Source organism: Perissodus microlepis, chromosome 23 (assembly GCF_051167445.1).
Source record: "Perissodus microlepis isolate ML-2025 ecotype Zambia chromosome 23, ASM5116744v1, whole genome shotgun sequence".
Lineage (NCBI taxonomy): Eukaryota > Metazoa > Chordata > Actinopteri > Cichliformes > Cichlidae > Perissodus > Perissodus microlepis.
This window is the reverse complement of record NC_140482.1, coordinates 41,018,790-41,040,742: the sequence shown is the minus strand read 5'-3', so window position 1 is coordinate 41,040,742 and position 21,953 is coordinate 41,018,790. Positions and strand designations below refer to the sequence as shown.

General features: G+C 41.5%; 1 protein-coding gene across 2 annotated transcripts; it reads right to left on the bottom strand.

The window, feature by feature from the left end:
- Positions 1-1,271: 1,271 nt before the first annotated feature.
- sin3b (SIN3 transcription regulator family member B) lies at positions 1,272-21,808 on the bottom strand. Of its 2 annotated transcripts, none has more exons than XM_084921936.1 (19): positions 21,354-21,808; positions 20,106-20,212; positions 19,330-19,483; positions 17,923-18,285; positions 17,636-17,791; positions 17,163-17,291; positions 16,429-16,518; positions 16,136-16,254; positions 15,667-15,880; positions 10,769-10,885; positions 10,383-10,621; positions 9,766-9,949; positions 8,082-8,937; positions 5,836-6,005; positions 5,569-5,742; positions 3,630-3,722; positions 3,425-3,519; positions 2,735-2,933; positions 1,272-2,571 (listed from the first exon to the last, which is right to left on the bottom strand). In XM_084921936.1, the coding sequence occupies exons 1-19, from the start codon at positions 21,462-21,464 to the stop codon at positions 2,335-2,337; spliced, it is 3,807 nt and encodes a 1,268-aa protein (XP_084778062.1). In that variant the 5' UTR covers positions 21,465-21,808; the 3' UTR covers positions 1,272-2,334. The 2 variants fall into 2 exon arrangements, with proteins under 2 accessions (XP_084778062.1, XP_084778063.1); XM_084921937.1 differs by lacking the exon at positions 21,354-21,808 and adding an exon at positions 20,801-21,233.
- Positions 21,809-21,953: the final 145 nt, after the last annotated feature.

The following is a 21,953-nucleotide window of genomic DNA, read 5'->3' as shown; positions in this document are numbered from 1 at the left end:
GTTTTTCTCCCCTTCAGGGAAAAAATGTTTATTTCTAACTTTGGAAGCCACCGCGACACTGCGTCAGTGTTTAGCGTGTCATGTGACCAGTTTACCCAGATACATCTGAGGAACATTTAATGATTTAATTTGTAACTACCGACTACCGGACCCATTATATTTTGTTTTGTTGGAAAAGCGGACAATGATTATTCTTATTTAAATACAGAATTGTGCAAAAGTCTCATTTCTTTCCATTTTGCTCCGAAAATGGGAAATCGGTCCAGTAATTTATTGAAGCTTGTACAAACAGTGTAAAAGGCAAACACAGAGTTTGTGCATTTCTAATGAGCTTAAAGTCAATATTTGGCACCACAGTCCGAACTCTCTTAATTCTGTAAGTGTTCAGGAATAGTTCTCCAGGCTCCTTAAAGGACATTCAGAGCTCTTCTTTGGATGTTGGCTGCCTTTGTTCTGTTGAGCTATGCTTTCACTGCACTGTCAGTATGTTTGGGGTCACTGTCATGCTGAAAAATGAAGCCATTAATAATCAGATGCCTTCCAGATGGTTTTACATGATTAAAATCTGGTGGCACTTTTATTTGTTCATCAATCCATCAAGCTTGACAAGATCCCCAACACCACTGGCTTCAGTCTGCCTCAGATCATGACACAGCCTATAGCCATATTTGGGCATAAAGACAAGGATTTTTAACCAAAAAAGTCAAATTCAGCCTCAGCTGTTGATTTTTGCTCCAGTACTTATGTAATTTGGCATACCTCAGCCCTGTTCCCATCCTTAATAATTGCTTTTTTTATATCCATATTTTCTCTGAAGCCATTTCTAACCAAGCTTTGGTGAACAGTAGATGGATCAACTGAAGGGCCAGATGTTCTCTCAGGTCCTGTTTCAGGTCATCAGTCTAGTTTCCTCAATTTTCTAAATGACAGATATTTTTTGCTAATCACTTAGTTTGTTACTATTCCATGCCTGTCAAACTGTTTCATCTTTGGCATTTTTCATAGATTTCCACTAAGAAATGACAACAGATTGTGTTTTGTGACTGTCAAAACTTTTGCACATACCTTTAAAAATAAATGACTCTTTAGTTATCAAAGCAGCTGCAGGTTTCTACCATTGTCGTTTGAGCTCCAGGTTTTTTTGGTCTGTCAGATTATCTCCTCTTTACAGGCTCCATCTGCGCACACAGACACTCCTCAGCAGTGACTGAGTTGCGTCGGCGAGGCTGTGTTGGTTAAACTCAACGACAAACAAGCTGCTAGTCAACATCTAAGAAGTTCACAACTAGGTTGTTTATTTTATGATAACTGATACAGGATAAATGTTATACATTCTATTTTAACACTGATATTTCGATTTTATTTTCAATGTCAGTATGCAAAAAAAGAACAATGCAAAATTAAACATTTGGTGATGAATATGATACATAATTTGATCTTCATTAATATTAAACCAATTAATCTTAAGGACTCATTGTTGCCCCAGTGATAACTTGTTTAGCTACAACACAAAAAAGGGGGAAATACAAAAAAATAAACAACAAACATCAAGAGTTGGCTGACAGCAAACACTGTAGAGAACCACATGATCTTTAAATGTGTAGATGCATATATAAAAATACAGGATCCCTGTTGTGTGTATATATATGCACATACAGTAATAACGCATTTACTATAGTTGCAGAGCCTGCAGTGGGCCTACAATTAGACAAAAATGAAGAGAGCAGGATACACATACATACACACGTTTACCATAATCTCCCCATATAAACACACAGAAACCAACCAACCGACCCACAGGCAGGCTCTCCGGCTTTAGAGGCTAAAAACTACATTTGACTTAAAAAAAAAAAAAAGAAAAGAAAAAGAAAAAAAACAGACATTCACATTTCTCAAACAAATCCCATGATCTCATGAGTCCTCACCTGATCAGCTGACTCAGCCGTCAGCCTTATTAACGTTACTGCCACCACAGAAGCTTGAATGATGAAGATGCTGAGGATGATGAACTCCGTTCGTCCCGGTGCGTTCCACTCGTGCCGCCAATCAGGGCGGAGCTGGCTCTCGTTGATTACTTCACTGTCTGTTGGCCCTCGTCCCCACATCGTCACTCCTCTCGCTCACTCACTGACTCACTGCGTTTCTGCCAGTTTCTTCATCCGTGAGTCAGAGTGAATGAGCGAGCACGTCGTGGAGACACGACTGCAGCTGTTTATGTCTGTGTTTAGTGTACGTGTGTCCTTTGCATTCATGCATTTACCTGTGTGTGTGTGTCTGTGTGTGTGTGTGTGTGTGTGCGCGCGCGCGCATTACTGTCCATCTCTGTGCAGGCCTCTACGGTGAAGAAGGGGCTTTGCTACCGCTGTAATGAACCTGGTATCTGTTGACCATCTGCCCCTTCACTTCAGTCGAGAGGCAGGTAGTCTTGCAGGGGATGAGATCCTCCTCGTCTTCGCCCATTAGCCAGTTCTGTACGGAGCGTTCAGCCGATGCTGTAACGTGATTGGTCAGCCAGCTCTGGTGCCACTTGTCGAAGCGTTCGTGCTGGCTCGCTGCCACTCTGTGCTGCGACTGTGAAGGAAGAAGACAAACTGTCAGAGACTTGTCACTGAGAGACAAAACCGGATTTAACAAGCAGAAAACTAGCAGGGTTGGATTTCTTTTCTTCAGCAGAGCTCTGACGAGACCCACGCGGAGGACGGATGTCTAAATTTAAACTTAGATGCCAGCCTACCTTCCTGGCCTTGACGAGGGCCCCTCTGCGGTACATGTAGTCCTCAGAGTTCATGACAAACACCATCTTGTGAGTGTTGAGTTTAAAACGACAGTCGAGACTGCCGGCGTTTTCCACGCCCAGCTGGCGGTGCCACTCTCTCCTGCAGCGCATCGCCTCCACCTGTCGCACTTGCCAGCGGCGAAAACGGCGCAGGTTCCTGAAAAAATGGAGACACGGTGCGGATTACAAAAAACTGCCTTGACATATTCTCAGGGTGCCTGAAAGACATCCGTTATACCCTGTTGATCTTTACAAATGTTATCTGAGATGACAGCAGATCTGTCATCAGATACCTTTAACAGAGCGTTCCCATAATGCTACCAGCTGAGGCACAACGAGCCAAACATAAAAACATGAAATCAATCAAAATCTATTTGGGGACACAGTTTTGTAAGTTTTACTTGATTTTTAGTTGAACAAATTCTGTCTAGTCTAATACACATAAGAGAGAAATGCACCATCACAGCACGTTTATTAAAAATAAGACACGTAACGCAGAAGGTGTGCAGGAATTCAAATGCACTTTGGTTTCTCTTTCCAAATATAATGAAATATAATATATTACAGATTCATTTCCACTGTCACAGCTTTATTCTGCTGTTATTTATACTGCCACATAAGTAGAAACAGTAGAAACATCTGTCATACCTGGGCAGAAATACGGGCTTGAAGAAGTAGCCCTCTGCTTGAGAGCACAGACTGGACTCTGTTCCTACAAACTGCTCCATGTAGCTCGACAGGCACTAACAGAGGAAAGAGCAAGTTCCAACGAGTTTAATCAAAGTCCAGTTATTCATTTCCAAGTTTCTGGCATGTAAACAAGTTTAGAAATTGTTAATAAATAAGTGTTTACCTGAACATCTAGCGGGTCATCAGCCTGGGCCTCCTCAGTGTCCAGCAGCTCGATGGTCATTGTCACTTGACCCTTGTTTTGAATAAACATCACCTGATGACAAAAACGAAACACCCATGTTTGAATGACCTCACTACACCTGAATCAAAACTATGACCCAAACATGTGACAAAGGCCTCTGCTTTATTCAAACAATTACTTAATAATAATAATGGATTGGATTTCTATAGCGTTTTTCAAGGCACCCAAAGCGCTTTACAATGCCACTACTATTCATTCGCTGCCATATCGCGCCATCGGCCCCTCTGGCCATCACCAGTAGGAGGTAGGGTAAAGTGTCTTGCCCAAGGACACAACGACCAGGACAGAGAGCCCCGGGATCGAACCGGCGACCTTCCGGTTACAGATGCGCTTCCCAACCCCATGAGCCACGGTCGCCCCGACTTGACTGTAATTTCCCAAACTAAAGGCCCCACGTGGCTGTGCACAGTCTGAATGTTATAGCTGTGTACGGTCACTGAGGGGCAGCACCAAACATATTTGGAGCAACTAGTCTATTGAAGGCCTTTATGGGGTTTTTGGCTGCTGTTGGTTCACCTTCATTGAACGTCTTTGTAGTGAAGCAAACAGTGTTAGAAACAATCAAAACTGTCTGTGATTCTCATTCTGCTGTTCGGATCATTTTTTTATATTTCGTCCACTTTGAACCGAGCTCTGGCTCATTTCCCATCAGTCTACCTACATGTAACATCATCATCATCGGGTTTGTGTTGTTTTGGTAGAAATGCACACAAGCACATCTGCATTGTTTCACACACAAAATCTTTTGCTCTGTGTAGTAAAGTTCCTGCACGAATGGACATAAACGCAATGAATTCCTCTTGAATCAAAGATGGACAGCAGCATCCAGATATCTGGGAGAGAAATTAAAAACAGTCTGTACCCAACCAAAGAGAAGCCGAGAGGGAGAAGTGGCCTCATGTTGTAGCGTTCTTGGTTCTCAGTAGAACTGTGCCATATTATACACATCATTTAAGAAAGTATACTTTATTGATCCCCTTGGGGAAATTCCTCTCTGCATTTAACCCGTTCACCCAGTGAAGCAGTGGGCAGCCATCGGGCGCCCGGGGAGCAGTTCAGTGGATTCGAACCACCAACCTTCCGACCATGGGGCCACCACTCCACCTACTGAGCTATCCCTGCCCCAATAACAATAATACACTACATCTCTCCCCCCGCCCTCCTCACAAAAGTGTTATACTGTGCGGTCAGTAGTATAGCGTTTCTCATCCCTAGCATGCAGATAAAATTTAAATTTAAAAAGATAAAATTACTGAACACTGTGCTGTTTTCTCATTTGAATAATACCATCTTTTAAAAACAAAACAAAGCAAGCAAACTGTTTGGATCCCAGAAAAGCATTTCCATTCTTCTACAACCGGTAATCAAGTATTCAACACCTGTTATCAAAGCGTTAGTACCAGAGAAAGGTAGCATCTGATTACATTGAAGTGTAAACGTGTTTATCACGCTGTGGTACAGCTGGCTGTCATAAAATAATTTCAGGTCCACAAAAACGTAGTTAAATCTCAGTCATTGGTTGGAAGGTGAAATTTCAATCGACTGCACCAAAGGCCTCGAACAGCACGAGAAAAATGTAAAGAATGAATCCTTGGGGGAAAAAAATACTTGGACTGGATGAGTGAGCTGGCTTTTGTTTTGCTACAATCACGATCGCTGTCCGTAAAACATTCCTTTACAAAAACAGTTAGTGATGCACTTTCCTTTTATGGGCACATTTAGTCCTCTGAAACTTTTACTGTCCTGTGAAATCGCAGAGCAGCATATTTTTACTGCAGAGAAGGATAATCTGAAATAGTTTCACTACTTCAAACAACAGCTGTGTGTCAGGGCCAAGCGTTTAATCCACTGTGCTCACCTTGAAGCAGTTCTCTTCGGCCATCACTCGCTCAGCTTTCCACTGGTAGCTGGTCTCCCAAGCTGCTCTAACACACTGTGAGGACAGGTTTCCCCCGGCTGCCCCTCGTTTCCTCTCAGCCAGGTAAAGCTCAACTACTTGCAGACACACCTCGTCGCTCACCAGGTGCTGCAACTTTAGTCAAAGAGGTAAATATTAGAATATGCCAGTGTTCACATTACAGAGTCACGGGACTTAGAGAATTAACCTGTGCGTGAAACTGCTTACCTGTCGGATGATGTTGTGGATGACTTTGTCGATGGTGAAGCCGATATAGGCGTGGATGGTGAACATCTCCCTCAGCGTGTCCTCATATTGTGTAGAGTCCAGGTTGCCATCAAGCAAACTGCGCACCATATCGAGGAAAGCTGGGTAATACTCCTCTAACTCCACCTCACCTGTGGAAGGGAAAGGACAGCACTTTTGTTAGAGCAGCTTCTCATTAAATCATCCGTGTGGATGTGCAGTGGAGACTAGGGCTGCACGATACTAGGAAAACCTGCGATGTGCGATAACTGTGATCAATATTGCGATAGCGATATGACTTGCGATAAAATAAATAGCAAAACAAAAAAACAAATACATAATTTCTGTTTTACTGCAACGGTTTTATTTAAAGAAAGCTGCTGTATTAGCAGAGTAACACCAAAGTGCACTTTAACATTGAAACATTGCCCCCATAAAAAATTGTCTGAGGCTTGAATTCTCAAAGACATCCTTCCTGGTCTCTAGAATTCGTTTTGAATAAACATAACACACTTGTCGGTCTTCTTTAAGATCCCGGCTATATTTTCACTAGTGTGAGAGTCTGGAAAATACACAGTCTCTAGACACCGTGTTTTCAGTTCAGAGTCTTCGGTGAGGAAGTGCACTGTGAAGCTCATATATGGCTCTGTTGTACAACTTGATCATAGGTCTGTAGTTGTTGCGTAGTTTTCAGCTTGACTCAGTTCAAACGTGACGGTCTTCCGGCATGTTTCGTACATTTGTGGAATGGCGACATGGGAAAAGTAGTTTCGTGAGGGGATGCGGTATCTCTGGTATCTCCGGTCCACTTTATGACTGGTGAAGCCCTCTCTGCTAACTGTATTTATAGGCATCATGTCTTTAGCCAAAAAAATGTGTAATGGCCTCTGTTATTTCTTTGTAGCGCTTCGACGTTTTCTCATAAGGAGTTCCACTTGAAAAACTCTGATACAGAGACGGCTGTTAGACTGCGGTGCTCTTTGTCTTAACGTTAGCAACCTTTGTTTGGCTAGCCCTGTCTTTCTGGAACTCTTCAAACTGTTCTCTGTGGTTGTATTGAAGATGATGGTGGAGTCGTGTTTCCTCTGGTGGTTGCCACGAGTGTTCGGCAAGTGTTGCAGAGCACCTGTGTTTGGAGAACGTCGTCTTTATCAAATCCAAAGTACCTCCAAATAAGCGAGGTACTATTTTTTTTAGCCACGAGTTCATAGTCAGTAGCGTTCTCATCATGCGTCTCGCTCTCAGCCATTACAACTCTGACTCGTTGCTGCAGCGTTGTTCGCTCCCCACCTGAGTAGGAGGCGGGCCTCTAATCCATTTGATTGGTTAATGCCGTGAAGGGCTCTATTCGACTGGTCAAATGTGTAAAGGGGTTTCTTTGATCAGTTCGATTTATTGTGCAGGCCTAGTGGAGACCCTGTCCCAGCAACCAAAAGCAGTTATTTACAAAAGGCAGGCCTGATGTGTGTTTGAAGAACAGATTCTTCTGATCTGAAGAAGGGTTGCAGCAACAAGTCAGTTATCAGAAACTGTCGGTTAAAATGACTAAATATTAGAAAGTTTCTCAAACAAGAGGCTTTTCTGTGTCTTATATTACAAGGAATGTAATATTGTGGCCTAAGACACTCTACATGTACAGCTTGCAATATGCTGAACAAGAATTTAGTTTGTTTTTGATAACCAGTAAACCTAGTCCTAAACAGACTTTTAGAAAAGTGCCTTTAACTGGTCCATACAGGTCCTGCAAATCTGTTCAGAGCATCAAAAAGTCTTTCACCACAGATTTCTTCCCTAAACAAAACACAACAACGCTACTACAACACTCAGATTCTGAACAAAGTCAACTAAATAAAGGTTGACACGTAGCATTAGCAGAACAATCATTTTTCAAACGTTATTTTGTTGCCGTGCTGTTTTAAACACTGAGAAATGTTTCAACATATCTGGAACATTATTCCTTTTAGCAAACATTAATCTTATTTAATAGTGTGACTGACACCAATTTGAAAGCACATTCTGATTCAGTGCACATTTATTGGAGCTAATTATCTAATCGTCTTGATGAAGTAACTTGTATATTACAGCGTGTGATTATTGCTCAGTGATCTGGAATAAAGCCACCCACACTGAGCTTACCTGTCTACATCACAGCTGACCAACCCCACTTAAAAATCAAACACCTGACGACTGTAAAGATGTGAGTAACTGCAAACATAGACTGGACTTACTGGGCTGCTTGAGGCGGAGCTCCATAGCGAGGTCACACGCCTTTTCCCTCCGTCCCTCTGCCATCAGCAGCCTCTCTCTGCTCTGCTCAGCTCGATGCTCCAGCAGCTGCCGTTCTGCTTGTCGGTAAACCCGCAGCAGCCGCGAACACAGAGTCTGGTGCAGCCGCAAAAAGAAATACCAGTTGTTGTTGACAAAAAACAGGTTGTAGACACCATCCAGCTCCTTTTGGTGCTCTGCTTCGGGGTCACGAAGGTCCACCTTCTCCCCGGCTGCACCCGAGCTCATCTCCATAGGTGTAGACCCCGGGGTCGGTGTGGATCCAGCAGGCTGGCTTATGCTGCTTGAGGTGGTCGAGGCTTCGTTTTCTGCAGGTTGGGATGGGCTGCAGCGCCTCCTCCTGGAATCACCGTTGAGCTGCTGCTGCGGTTGGGACTGGGTCTGGGACTGTGATTGGACAGGTTGGGGTTGAGACTGACAACTGCCGGCTGCTGCTCCTGATGCATTATTACCATTTCCTCCTCCGCCTGCTGTGGTGGTGGCGGTTCCACCTCCTCCTTTATCGCCTCCCTCTTCCGGCTCAGCCTCCTCATCCGTCCATTCTTCAGTATCACTGAGCTCGCCGCGGCGGGAGAAGAACAAGTCGGGGACAAAGTGCTGGATGATGCGTTTGATGTGGTCCTTGTCATCTTTGTGAATGGTTGGTTGTCGTTTAACGTGGTAGATGATGAGTGAGGCAGCATCCTCCAGGATTTGTTTGTCCTCATAAGTAAACACCATGTGAGGTTCACTGGATGAGGCTGAACCATTACGGCTTTGTTGGCCAACACCACCTTCTTCTGTGCTCTGCTCCTGACGCTGAGGTAAAAAGAAGAAACTCAGACAGCAGAAGGAAACTCCTACAGGCCAAGCAGAAATACGGAAACCTTTGACACCAAGAGGTTTCACTGACCTCTGACAAATCCCTTCAACAAAAAAATCCCACCTGCACTCAATGTCCTTTGACTGAAACACACCATCTTCATTATGAGCCATGGTGTTAGAGCAAAGCCATTTAAGGAAAATTATATAGCTCTGTTCTTACTACAAATGCTACTAGAGTAGCTTTGCTTACTCACAACTCATAATAATGTTAATTTATTTCAGTTCAGGCCCTTAACTCATCTCCTGTCTGGAAAAACTGTTTTAGCTCCTCCCCCTTTAAGCCCACCCTCCTCATAAGTTAGCTGTCCTCTAATTGGCTGTCCATGACAAACAAAAGGTTTGAACAGCAGGAGGCGGGGCTGGTGGTCAGAGCTTTGCCCAGGGATTTTGGCTCATAGGGATTACCCATCACGTATACAGACCTCAACAGGTCCACTTTAGTAACGTCAACGTGGACGCGAAATCCTAAAGAACCATCAGAAGTTTGAACAAGTTAAAAAGTCAAATATGCAACTTCAGTCAGGTTACGCATGTTGTGCACCTGACTGATGAACTGTAAGCACCAGAATAATCTTTTTAAATTTTAGAAAATGTGAGAGGATAATAGTCAGGTTACACTATAATGAACGCTTTTATACCCGCTCACTGAGTCTGACTCTTCTTATGATTATACAAAAGCGATTATGCAGGACTGCTATATCAGGCTTCACACCTCGTTATCTTTTCATCACCATTCAAGGTCGCGAATAGAGGAGTATTTACCTCGTCGTAGATGCTTTCAATCTCATTAAGAAGACTTTTCGACCGCAGGGCCTTCATATCGTTCTGTTTGAAGTTGACTCCTTGGTGGTCGAGGGACTTCAGGTAGGCCTTCTCGTACTGCTCCCTCCAAATCTTATTGAAACCCTGCTGGGCCTCTCTCCACTCTTCCTCCTTAGCTTTCAACCTGGAGAGGAAAGAAAAGCTTTAAAGTTGATGCCTAAAAAAACATTCATGTAGTTGAATCTATTTTGTCACCACAGTGCGTTTGTTTTTTCACATGTTAGACTGGAAGGAAAAAGGCAGTTCTGCAGAAAGCACTATTCGTGTAGCAGGGTGCACAAAGACCTCCATGTTGATACAAGGATCTTGCTCACGCTGTCAGCAGCTGAATATTCCCATCATATTGTCACTTGCTTAAATCTCTCAGCTGGTCATGTAAACAGAAGTATAATCAACAGTTTTCCTTCTATAGCCACAGTGATGTAAACATTAGATGTGTTGGTTCAACATCCTGCTATTTCATATGCATATGAAAGAATATTGTAGTTATAATGCTTAAAGTGTCTGCACATGTCAGACGTCACTGGGGAATTCTGAGATAAAGAGACTGTCCTGACCTCTTCAGCACCACAGGCACAGCAGTAGCAGGACTCCTCTTCAGTCCCTCGATGATCTCTGGGGCTTTGTCGCCATAGATACGATACACCGCACGACGCTGGATGACCTCAGAGGTGCCGCCCAGGCAGTCGTCTAATCTGAATCGGTCCTGGTCCTCTGGTGAGAGGCGAGAAAGCTTCTTCTGGACACTCTCTAGGACTCTGATGGTGGCCAAGTTTGTCTCCAGAACAACATCCAACTAAAGAATAAGTGTTAGAGACGGCTTTTAGAGGGCATCCTCTAAAGCTTAGCACCACGCGATATATATGTTTAAGAATAAAACATCCTCGGGGTCACAAAATATATTTACCACTTGTTAAAAACGCTAACATTAAGATGCACATACCTCAAATCTTTCATCCTCACAGCGATGCAGCTGCTCCTCATAAGGAGTCTTCTTGGAGCTAACAAAGGTTGAATCTTCTGACCAGGAGGGGAAAGACACCCAGGTGTCATTCAATACCTGCACACATACAGATAAAAACATAAGTTTTCATGCCAGCACACTTTTCTGTGGTAACACTTTAAAGATTGCTTTTTATGCACCTTGATATTTTTACTCTGGACTTCAGAAAGTATAATTAAGTTACAATATGATCGCCCGATCAATCTGCTGTAGCACAGATCCCTTTAAGGCATCTTTCTACTGATTGGGTGCCCCTCACACACAAAATATTTGAAGAGAGGGTACGTGAGGCTGCCGTGCTGACAGAACGCCTTATCAAGAAGGCATATTTTAGGGGTATGCAGGAAAGATTTAAAGCAGCCTGGAGGCTGAGCCTCAGCGATTACTTGTACATATGCTGCCTTTGTTATTTGAAACTTTTCTATGAGAAAAGGAAAAACATCTTTAAGCTACATACTGCCTCCCTGTCCTTACTGTACACATCTGATTCTGCATAACCATAATCCACTACCAGCTACTAGGCCATTAATTAGGATTTCTTTCCCTCAACATGCTCCTGATGACTGCTAAGTAATAGACGCTTCTGAAATTACAATCCTAATATGGCAGTAGGGTCAAAGTTTCTATTAGGTGGTCACACGATGTGCATACTACTGAGCAAACAGTACGTCTGTGTATACATGTGCTCCTAACTGCATGTGTAACCTTTTGCCATGGTTCAACATTTTCAAAACAGAGTTCCTGTTTTTGTGTACTTTGCACTCGAGACAGAAACACATGCACAAGCAATACACTTTCCCCCCCGTTGGTTTCCCACCATTTCACTAAAATACAGGTGGCAATAAAGTGTGAGAAAATGTGGGAAGACTGACTCGCAGCTTCATTCAGACACGCCCACAACAATCAGAAAGAGAGCAATGATGGCTCTCTGGAGCACAAGATATTCACCATATCTGCAAAACGTTACATCAGTGATGCATAAAGTGACATATGAGGTCAGAGTCTTGTACATCACTGTGGTTATTCAGACTTTTGAAAAGGGAATTATTTATAGTGTTGTGTCCTGTTAGATACTGATCAGGGATAGGGTTAGATGATCAACTGAAAGGTTCCATGTCAGGTCTTTGCTGGATTTTATTTTCCCCATTTCTTAAGGGCATGACTTTCAGATATTGTTCATCTACTGTAGAGAATTTTTTAGGTTTGACACTCATTTTGTCTGCAACTTGTCCGGTTTTCCACTTCCCTCAAACTTTTTTGAGGACACACTGCACACCATACTGAGAAGTGACAAGTTTCTGCTAACAGCTTTTTAGGAATTGACTTGCTGGCCTAGAAATACTATTTTATGCCTGTCATGCTGTTACCATCGGCATTATACAGATTCAAAATGGCATGGTTTCAAAACATAGTGATAGTAAAATGTTTCTAAAAAAACCCCAAAAAACAGCTGATTAGAAAACTAAATTGATTAGTTGCGTGCAGAGATGGACAGTAACGCGGTACTGTAATCCGATTACTTTTTTCAAGTAACGAGTAAAGTAAGGGATTACTATCGCAAAAACGGTAATTAGATTACCGTTACTTTCCCGTAGGAACGCTGCGTTACTGCGTTACTAAGACCGTCTTTTTTTTTTTGTGAGAATGTCTCATGACAGTGACGTAAGCGAGTGCAACGTTCGTGACAACAGCTGTGTGCAGATCAACAATGGATCATATATCGAGTGCGGAGAGAGTATGAGCGTGCAGCGTTTAAAGCGTGGAAGTACTGACCTTACTTTGAGTTTGATTCCATAAAAAGCGACAAAAACATTAGTGTCCGCTGTTCGTGGGAAGAAAACTTCTTTTTACAGTGAAAAAAACCCTAAACTTCCGAGCAAGCACCGAGTAGCTACGACGTAATGGGAAACTCACAGAGAAACTCGCGGATTCTTCCACTGATCGCTGCGGCACACCTGCACCAGAGCACCCCTCCGCCTACCGGACTCCTGCTTTTCAGGTGAAAATAGAGCAACAGGACCGCTAGTCTTTGATTTTATTTATTAGTGTGAATGCTTGTAAAAGCATTCACAGTATTGTTGTTGTAATCTTTATTCTTCTATTTTATTATCTATTCCGTACGTTTTTTGTACTCTATCTCCTTCAAAACCGTTCAACTTAGAAAAACCATTCAAACACCATTAGATTCCTCTTCTTTTGGACATGACTGCTTCTATTTTTCTCATTTTTAACATTTATATTTTTAATTTTATTCAAGTTTTTTCAACAAAAATTTCCCATGTATTTCAATGGAGAGACCCTTCAAATTCTCATTCAACTTCCTCTTCTTTAAACTGTATCTACTTCCACATACATTGACATAGAGTCACCATTAAAACTTTAAAACGAAGACAAGACATTCAACTATTCAACTTGTATTTATCTTTTCAATATCTATTATACTTTTTCTTCAGTTCCAGTTTAAGTTTCATGATGTTTTTTCACCCGTTTCAGAGTTTATAATGGGTGTGTATGGGACGGAATGTTGGGGCTAGAGTGAGACAGCTCAACTGCTAGAGTGAGAGGAGCAAAAAAATTAATCTTAAAATCTTTTTTAAAACTGCTGCTGTGTCCGCAGCGTTTGGTCTACAGCCATCATTTTACCCTCAAAACGTAGCCACCGTTGTCCTCTTTCATCCAATGTGTTTACTATTGTACTAGGTGTTATGGTTCTTTCATAAATGTCACCAATGCACAGCCTCCTCCCTCCAACTCTTCCATAGACTCTAATGTTAAAATGGCTCAGAAGGTTCGTTTGAAAATCAGAAGAGCATGGTGTCTTTCCACTGTCACCACGTCCATATAATAAACTCCACAGGCATGAAAACTGAGAATTCAGTAGACTAGACATTGCTGGCGCTCACGGTGAAAGAATTTCGTCAATACGACTTGTACTTTTCATTTGGGAACGATTTGTTTCGGCCTGACTTTTCTGTTCATTTTAAGCAGCAAAAGTGAGGTGCATGTCTGTGTCCGTGTGTATGGAGCCATTGGGTGCAGTCACTATAGCAACCAGGCTCACACCTGCCTGCTTAACGAGCTCTGCCTGCCACTGTGCCAAGATTCATCTTGAAGACTTCTCTTTCAACTGCTGCTGTGTCCACAGTGTTTGCTCTACAGCCATCATTTTACCCTCAAAACGTCGCCATCGTTGTTCTCTTTCCAACACAATGTCTTTGAAAGCTCAGAAATGTAAACTTTTTAAACTGTGTGGATCCAAGTGGAGGGATCACATTTTAGTCATTCAGTGATTCAAAGTATATGAACTTTTAATATTCATTCAGATGTTTTCTGACTCTAAATTTTCTTTTCTCATTTCTTAGGTTTTTCTAATTTACATTTAAAACATTTTCAGCTATTTTCCAACTTCTTCTCTGTGGTTGTCAGTTTTTAGCAGTTCAGCACTTTTGTTTTCAGGTGCAAATTTCTGTATTTTTCATCTCATTCAACATTTGTAACTTAAAATTCAGCAATTAATTCATTTCAGTGCATACATTCAGATTCAAGCATTCACACTGCAGTTTCTTCAGAAAACGCACTTTCTAGTTTTCTGCTGTGTTTTACTTGCATCTATTTGAAAGACTGAGTGTAAACACAAAAAAAATATTTTATTTCATGTGCTGGAATGTGCAGAAAATAGGTTTAAATGTTAAACTGATTTCTTCCAGTCAGAGAATGTTGCATATAATTTAATTTTTGCTTGATGCATAAAGTTAAAAGATTAAAACTAATAAAACAAGTTTTAAAAAGAGACTTTTCCATTTGGTTACATTTTGTATGATGGATTATGCAGAAAAAGTAGAATTGGGCTGAAAGATCTATCGCTTTATCACCTATTCAGGTTGTAAATCGTGTTTTTAAAAAGTAACTAAGTAACTAAGTAATTAATTACTTTTGAAAATAACTAATCAGTAAAGTAAAGGGATAAATTTTTTGGGGAAGTAATCAGTAATTAGTTACTGATTACTTTTTTCAAGTAACTTGACCAACACTGGTTGCGTGTTACATGTAGACAACACCGATTCATCACTTGCGAACTTGAACAATTCAATGTTAAGTTGATCAAATTTGTAATTTAATATTCAAGTCAAACAAACTTAAAGAGGGAAAGTCGACACTCAAGATGTGTGATTTTGTAAAAGCCTGCGCGTTTACCTCAAACAGCTAAAAGCATGCAAGCTGTAACTTATGGACTGATGTTTATCAACCAGGGTTGATGATGAAATAAATGTGGGGTAAAAACAAAAAAAAAGAAAGAAAAAAAACTTGTCAGCAAGATTCAGCCCTGTGTGCATAAGAGCTTACTAACAGCAGCTGTTTTCATAAAGGAAGAGCTTCGAGACATCCTCATATTTGGCAGCCTGAAGGTGTGAGACAGAAACTTAAGTTGGCAACCTCGCCCACCCCCTCATGTTATGTGAGGTTTAGGGAGTCCTCAAAAACAATGACATTCTTAGGCAGAGATGGGCAGTAACGCGTTACTGTAATCCGATTACTTTTTTCAAGTAACTTGACCAACACTGTTCTTAGGTGAGCTGAGCGAGGGACAAAGGCACAAAAGAGGCATGCAAAGATAACAGGAATCATAATATTGTGCGTATCTAGACATCAGTTTCTATGCATGCAGTTCAAACTTGTGCTATGTTGAAAAAAAATAAACATTTAAATTCAGACATCAAGTCAACATGTTAAGATGCTGTCAAAGAAATATAAAGGAAAGGGGCTCAAATGCACACAGATAACTTTAAGAAATGAAATGATGCAGTGGTCTTTGTTTGGTAAACTCTAAGTAGATATACCTCCTTGCATAAGGCTGTGCGCCCACTGCATTTAGGCTGCTGGTAGGTCTTGGGCAGTGCTCTATAGCTGGACCCCAGGCGCTTGCAGGAGGCATAATCCACCTCCCTGCCCCCTCCTCCCTCCATGTAACGATCCGACAGCCCTGACACAGCATGAGAGAGCTCTTTGTCCCCGAGAAATGACTTGAACTGTGTGTACAGTTCAGGAAACTTCCTGCAAGGATATGGACAAAATTATTAATGACAGATAACTGAAGTACATCTGGTATTTTCAGCTAGTATAAAAAGCCCTGTGACAACCATTTAGAGATAACTTTCGAATTTGTAAAGTTGACCTGAATGTCATATCTGAAAACAAACAATGGCTTAATATTTGTTGCCATTTGCTTCACTAACACTGGCATCATAAACCATTTCCACTTTAGTTTGTCTCTTTCTATCCATCTCAAAATTCTTTCCATCCACTCACCCCAAGAAAGGAGTAACAAGCTGTAGCAGCTCAGCTCCTGAAACGACTTCTTGGTTAAACAAGGCGATGCAGCGCAGGAAGTTCTCATATACTTCCTGGCTTTTAAACAGGCGACGAACCTAAACGACAGTTGGGTTGACAATAAAATTCGCTCAATCACTTTAAATTTTTTTTAAAAAGTTTCAGTTAAAAACAAAAAAACAAAAAGAGGAAACATTATGGGATTAAAAATTTAGTATAAAAAATTAAATAAATAAAATCCAGAATTACAGCCCAGAAGAATAATCCCTCACCTTATCAAAGAAGGAAAATTCTCTTAAGACTCCATGTTTGCCAACCGAAGCAAAGGACTGATCTTTGGTACAGGAATACTTCATTTTTTTCTAAATAAAGAAAAGAATAAAATCTGTACATCACAAACTTGACCGCTTTTGGAAAATCCCAAACAGCTGTTGAAACTTTTAAAGAAAAGTTCGTGTTGTGCAACACAAAATTATTTTCTAGCAAATGAGTTGGTGCTGATGAAATGAAGGAATGCAAATACTCTGTAATTATGTTACAAGCTTGTGAGACACATTTTGTCCAGCATGTTGCAGGCTGTAATGTCCATAATAGTAAATGACATACATCACGGGGCTTACATGCAACACATTAACTTATAGAAATGACTCAATGTAACAGATTAAAAATAAACTGATATTCAGTAAGTTCTCTTCAATTAAACTGTTACTGTGTTACTCAACAATTATCTGTCTATGAAAATAAAGAAATTTACCAAAGTAAAAGCAAATAAAAAGTCCATAAGGGTAACAGTCGTTCCGTAGTGTCTGTAACAAGAATGGTGTCTTTCAAAGCTCCATCTCTCTCTCTCTTTCTTTTTAATTAATCGTGAATACGTCAAAACTTTAGACCCTATTTCACAAGATGATGAACTTGCAGAAACAATCATAAAACGTAGCATTTGAGCTCATAATGCACAGCGTTTGTCTCTTTCACTGACTGACACGCTGAAGAGAGAAGAACTTACCTTGAGCAGTGGGGACATATGCTGGAGAAGTATGGGCCTCGGTCTCTTTTTGTTCTGTTTGGTTATCGTGTCCTCTTCCTCTGTTCTTTTCAGCTGCTCTTTCCCCCCGGTGAGCGAACTGCCTGTGAACTACAGAAGAGGAGGCACATGGGCAAAAAAATGCTCAGTAGTACTTCTTGGGACTTTGGGAACTTCTTAGAGAACTGACTGACAGAAATACAACGTTTTTGACAAGTTATATATTCAGCTGTTCAAAAGTGGCACTTCACTGTGACTGTGTGAATATTATCATGATGGCATTTCAGAGCAGTAAATATACAAAATGTCACTGTTGTAAACTGTGTTAAAATAACTGGAAAAGACAAATGTTGCTTTCGTGCCCGACTGCAAATTGTTTTTGTTCAAACTGTGCAGATTTTCATCTCCTTCCCAAGTGGAACATCAGAAATCTCCGTCTATGCCGCTCAACTCACCAGTGATCTCTTGGCATCGGGCAAGAATTGTCCAAACTCAGCCAGCAGGTCTTCTTGTCCCTTGAAGAGACTGGCAACTTTAGAAAACACCTCATCTTCTGTCATCCCACTGCTGCCTCGACTGCCTCGACTCTCCTTCACCTCCAGCTGTTCCTTCTAAAATGTTATAGAGATATAGGGGAGACACACACACACAAAATAAAAACAAAACTCAGAAACTGCAAATAAAAACCCTACACCTTTTATGCTATGGATATGCAGTATTCATGGCCTTACTTCTACAGTACCTGATATGTGTGAAGAATTTCTAGGAAGGCTCTATAGATCTCTGGATGGTCCAGGAAACGGTTTTTAATCTTGTTGACATAGCTGATGGCGCTATCAAATTCTACGGGGCTCGTCTCTGAGGCAGGCGGGGACACAGATGAGGTGGCTGCTGGATTTTGGCTCTCTCTGCTGGTCAGAGGAAGAGAAAGTCTGCTGGGAGGCTCTGGAGGTCCTGCTGCTGATGAAGACAGGGGCTCTGTTGTGGCCACCTTGACTTCACTGGTCTGGGCAGGTCCCACTTCAGAGTGAGAGGAAGAGGCGCTACCTGAGGTTGCAGCAACAGCAGGAGCGACAGGACTCTTCCCCTGCGGGCTTGGGGATACCTGCACAGAGATGCATTAAGAAAAAGACTGTTTATTTACGACTTGGGGAGAAATATCTGTTTGTATATGCCGGTGCAGGTGCAGCTAAAATGATGACGTAAACCAACTTTAATGTGCTTGTGTTGCTGCAGAAATATTAAACACTCAAACATAAGTTGGCTCTGTGGGTTCGTTTTAAATCCCTCCCTTAGCAGTGTATAAACTCTATATAACACAATAACAATTGTAATTGTAGACAAAAGGTACACAGTAAACATAAAGCACTAAATATTAAAAATTATTTAACAGAAAAAGTTTACCTAAACTTTCATAGGTTTTAGAAAAGAAATGCATGCATTATGCATACTTTATGCCTAATGTTCAGAAAGCAAAGTGACTGGATGTTTATATTAATGTATTTGTAATCTAAATTCAGTATTAAAGGAAAGTAGTTCTGATGCAAATCCCAAGTCACACTAACATTACACCTAAGATTGCCCAAATCCCAATTATCTTGCCATCCACTACCTAAGCACAATCCATCTCTCAGAACAAAACATCACTGGAAGTTGGTTCCCAGCTTTTACTTTAAAATAATAAAATTGTACACAGAAACTGAAAGAGCTGACACACATAAAATGCCACAGAGTGAAATCATTACAAATTCCTCAGTGTAGTCGTTTTTGTATCACATCGTAAAATTCTTTTAAAGCCTAACATAGATTCCTAATCTCTGAAATTCTTTTTATATACAACTTGTATATATTTGGCTCTTTGTGATGGGATTTAAGTGCTTGTTTCAGCCAAAAATGCACAGGAAGAAGCAGAACTCCAGCTGAAATTTTGTTAAACTACAAAGCTGCTGTCACATTTTGTAGTGAAATCTTCGTGAGGGCTTTTTCAGGCAGATCATTCAGCTGAAGTTCAGGGCAGTAGAACCACACCTGTTTCGTCCTAAGATGTTCTGTGGTCTTAAACATATAATGCTGTCAGCATACACTGCTGTACATTGCTTTACTGATATCTGAGTACAGAAAGCATTTTTTTCTTTAAAGAGTATCTTACCTGTGCAGAGAAAGGAGACTGAAGGAAAGCCATCCCATTCTTAGGGACCTCTATCCGATACCCCGGTGGCAAGAAGGCATTGAAGCCCAAGACGAGGTCTGGGTGTCCATGAAACAGTTGTGATACACGGTTTATCACTCCCGGTGTGTCGATGCTATTTCAGAAGACATACAGATAGTTTAGAAGTTTGGTTGAGAAAGATTGATTAACTACTTCTCTCAAACACCACAAAGCAAAAACAGAAAACAAGTTATTAATAAGCGCTACACATGTTAGCTTTAAAGAAAAAGAAAAAGCAGCAAAGAGGATTTGCTTTAGTCCTCGTTTCATTTCAAGATAATAATACCAGTTGCATAATTATAGTAAGAAGCTATGTGCAGTTTCAAATGCACTGATAAACTCCAGATTGTGAAACAGAACTAGTCAAGGATTAAACAGCACAACGTAATGAAACTCCATAAACAAGCAGCACAATCACCATCTAAAGAATATGTATGGGAATGCATGTCATTAAGAATGCATTACTAGAACTCCCATTACTTCTGGTTTTCACCCTGGCAGAAGTACAGCTGCCAGTTGGTCACAAGATTATACAAAAACCATCAAGCTGAATTTCATAAGACTTGGTGGTGTATGGGTAAATGAAGATCCCACTGTATTTTAAAGTGGATCTGGACCACCTCCCTTAAAAACTGCACAACAGAAATCAGTGTGCTCCCTGTGTGCCCCTGTGTAGTAGTTACTTGTGGTTTGTTTGCATAAATGCCCAATGATACCTCTGCGACTTGAACTCCTTCATGATGTCGAGAAACTTGTTATATATCCCAGGGTCATTCGCAAAACGAATTTTGACTTGGTCCAGATATGACAAGGCATCTTCAACCTAAACATGGAGAAGAGGAAGAAAAAAATCAGTACAGAACAAAGCACAGGCAGTCTCAGCTGGATGTATGGAGCAGCATTTTCCCCAGAATCCAGTCACGGTGCTCACGGTGGATAATTTTACAGCTACAAAGCTTGTTTATAGATTTCAAATGCTACGTTTTGCATTATTAATAAATGCATTTATTTCCGATTTGTACTATAAAATTACAGGTAGCCCCATCGTACAGATTTGTTTCAGTGCTGCATACGTGAAGTTACGTGAATGCTGACTGATTTCTTCACTATCAGCCAAAGTGCAACATCAACAAATCCTCTGGTTAGCAGTACAAGCTGTACAACTAACGCTAAAATAAATAAATAACTGGGCATACACAAGAGACACCAGGCAGCTTTTGTTCATTACTCCACTGCTTTCTTTCGCTACCACAGCTAGGCTAGTTTAGGTTGCGCTAAAGGGGGAAAAAATGTCTTCACACAAGCCATTGTCACAAATAGTCCACATCTTAAAGAGGGTTGTTGTAGCTAACGTTTAGCCAGGAGCCAGTCGACTCACGATAATAACTCCACCAACACTTGCAACACCTACCCGCATACAAATTTATACAATATGTTTAGTCACAGCTGGTCCCCGGCCAACAGTGTCGCGTTGGCAAAAACAGTACGACATATTAAAACACTACTATAACACAGAAACGTGTACTGAAGCTGCTAATGAAGTGAAATAGCCGTTCTTGGCTAGCCTGGCTGACGTCCTCCACTTTGTTCGGGTGGCTGAAAAAACGAACAAGGAGGAACTTCCCACAAACGAGGTCTGAGTTAACGTTTGCTCACAGAAGCACTTATTGATATGGCAAATGAGAAAGTACCACTAACTGTGCCACTCCACTGTCACTCGCACATCCACTAAACGAAACACAGCTTCTAAATCCAACATTAAATGTTAACGTTAGGCTGTTTAGCAATGAATTACTTTTAATAGGCCAGCGAGCTAACTAACGTTAGCCAGCCGTTCCTTTCACTACTCTCGACGACAGAAGAGAGAAAGAGAAAAAAGCCTCAAATCCAATGCAATGATCCGACGAACAAAATGGTTCTGACTCTCAGCCACTTTTCCCTTGTCATGTCCGTTGTCTCCTTACCTTCAGCTTCTGGAAGTGCTGCTGCTGCACTTGCTTTTGTGTTATAACGTAAGGCTTGTCTTGAATTTGGTTTATTTGCTTCGCGGTGCTGTGCGCCTGAATCTTCGCCATTATCCCGGCGACAGGAGGCTCGAGAGCCGCTACCACAACTTAAGAGGGAAGCTTCGGCGTTACCTCCAGTTGTTGGCTAGCCGACAAACCTTGCTCTCGGTCGGGAAGCCAGCCTGCCAGCAAGCAACCCTACTCTGCCTAGCTGGACAGTCTAGGTACAGAGGCAAAAAAAAAAAAAAAAGGACGGGAAATCCAGCAGAATGAAGGTTGATGACAGACAACCTGCTACTCTCGGTGACTTTGATGGAACATCACCATCGAATTAAACGAGCCCAGGCAAGAAGTATCGGAAAATAAGCCCAGAGACAATGGTTACCGTTTTTCGTATTTTAAAAAAACTAAAGCCTGTCTCTTTAAATTCGGCGGCAGCGCTCTGTCTTGGCGTCCGGAAGCCAGAGTAGGAGTGAAAAAAAAAAAAGTGAAAAATTGAACTGCGCAGTCGCAGCGATGGGAGGAGCTGAGTTCACAAGAATCAGATTGCTCCACTCC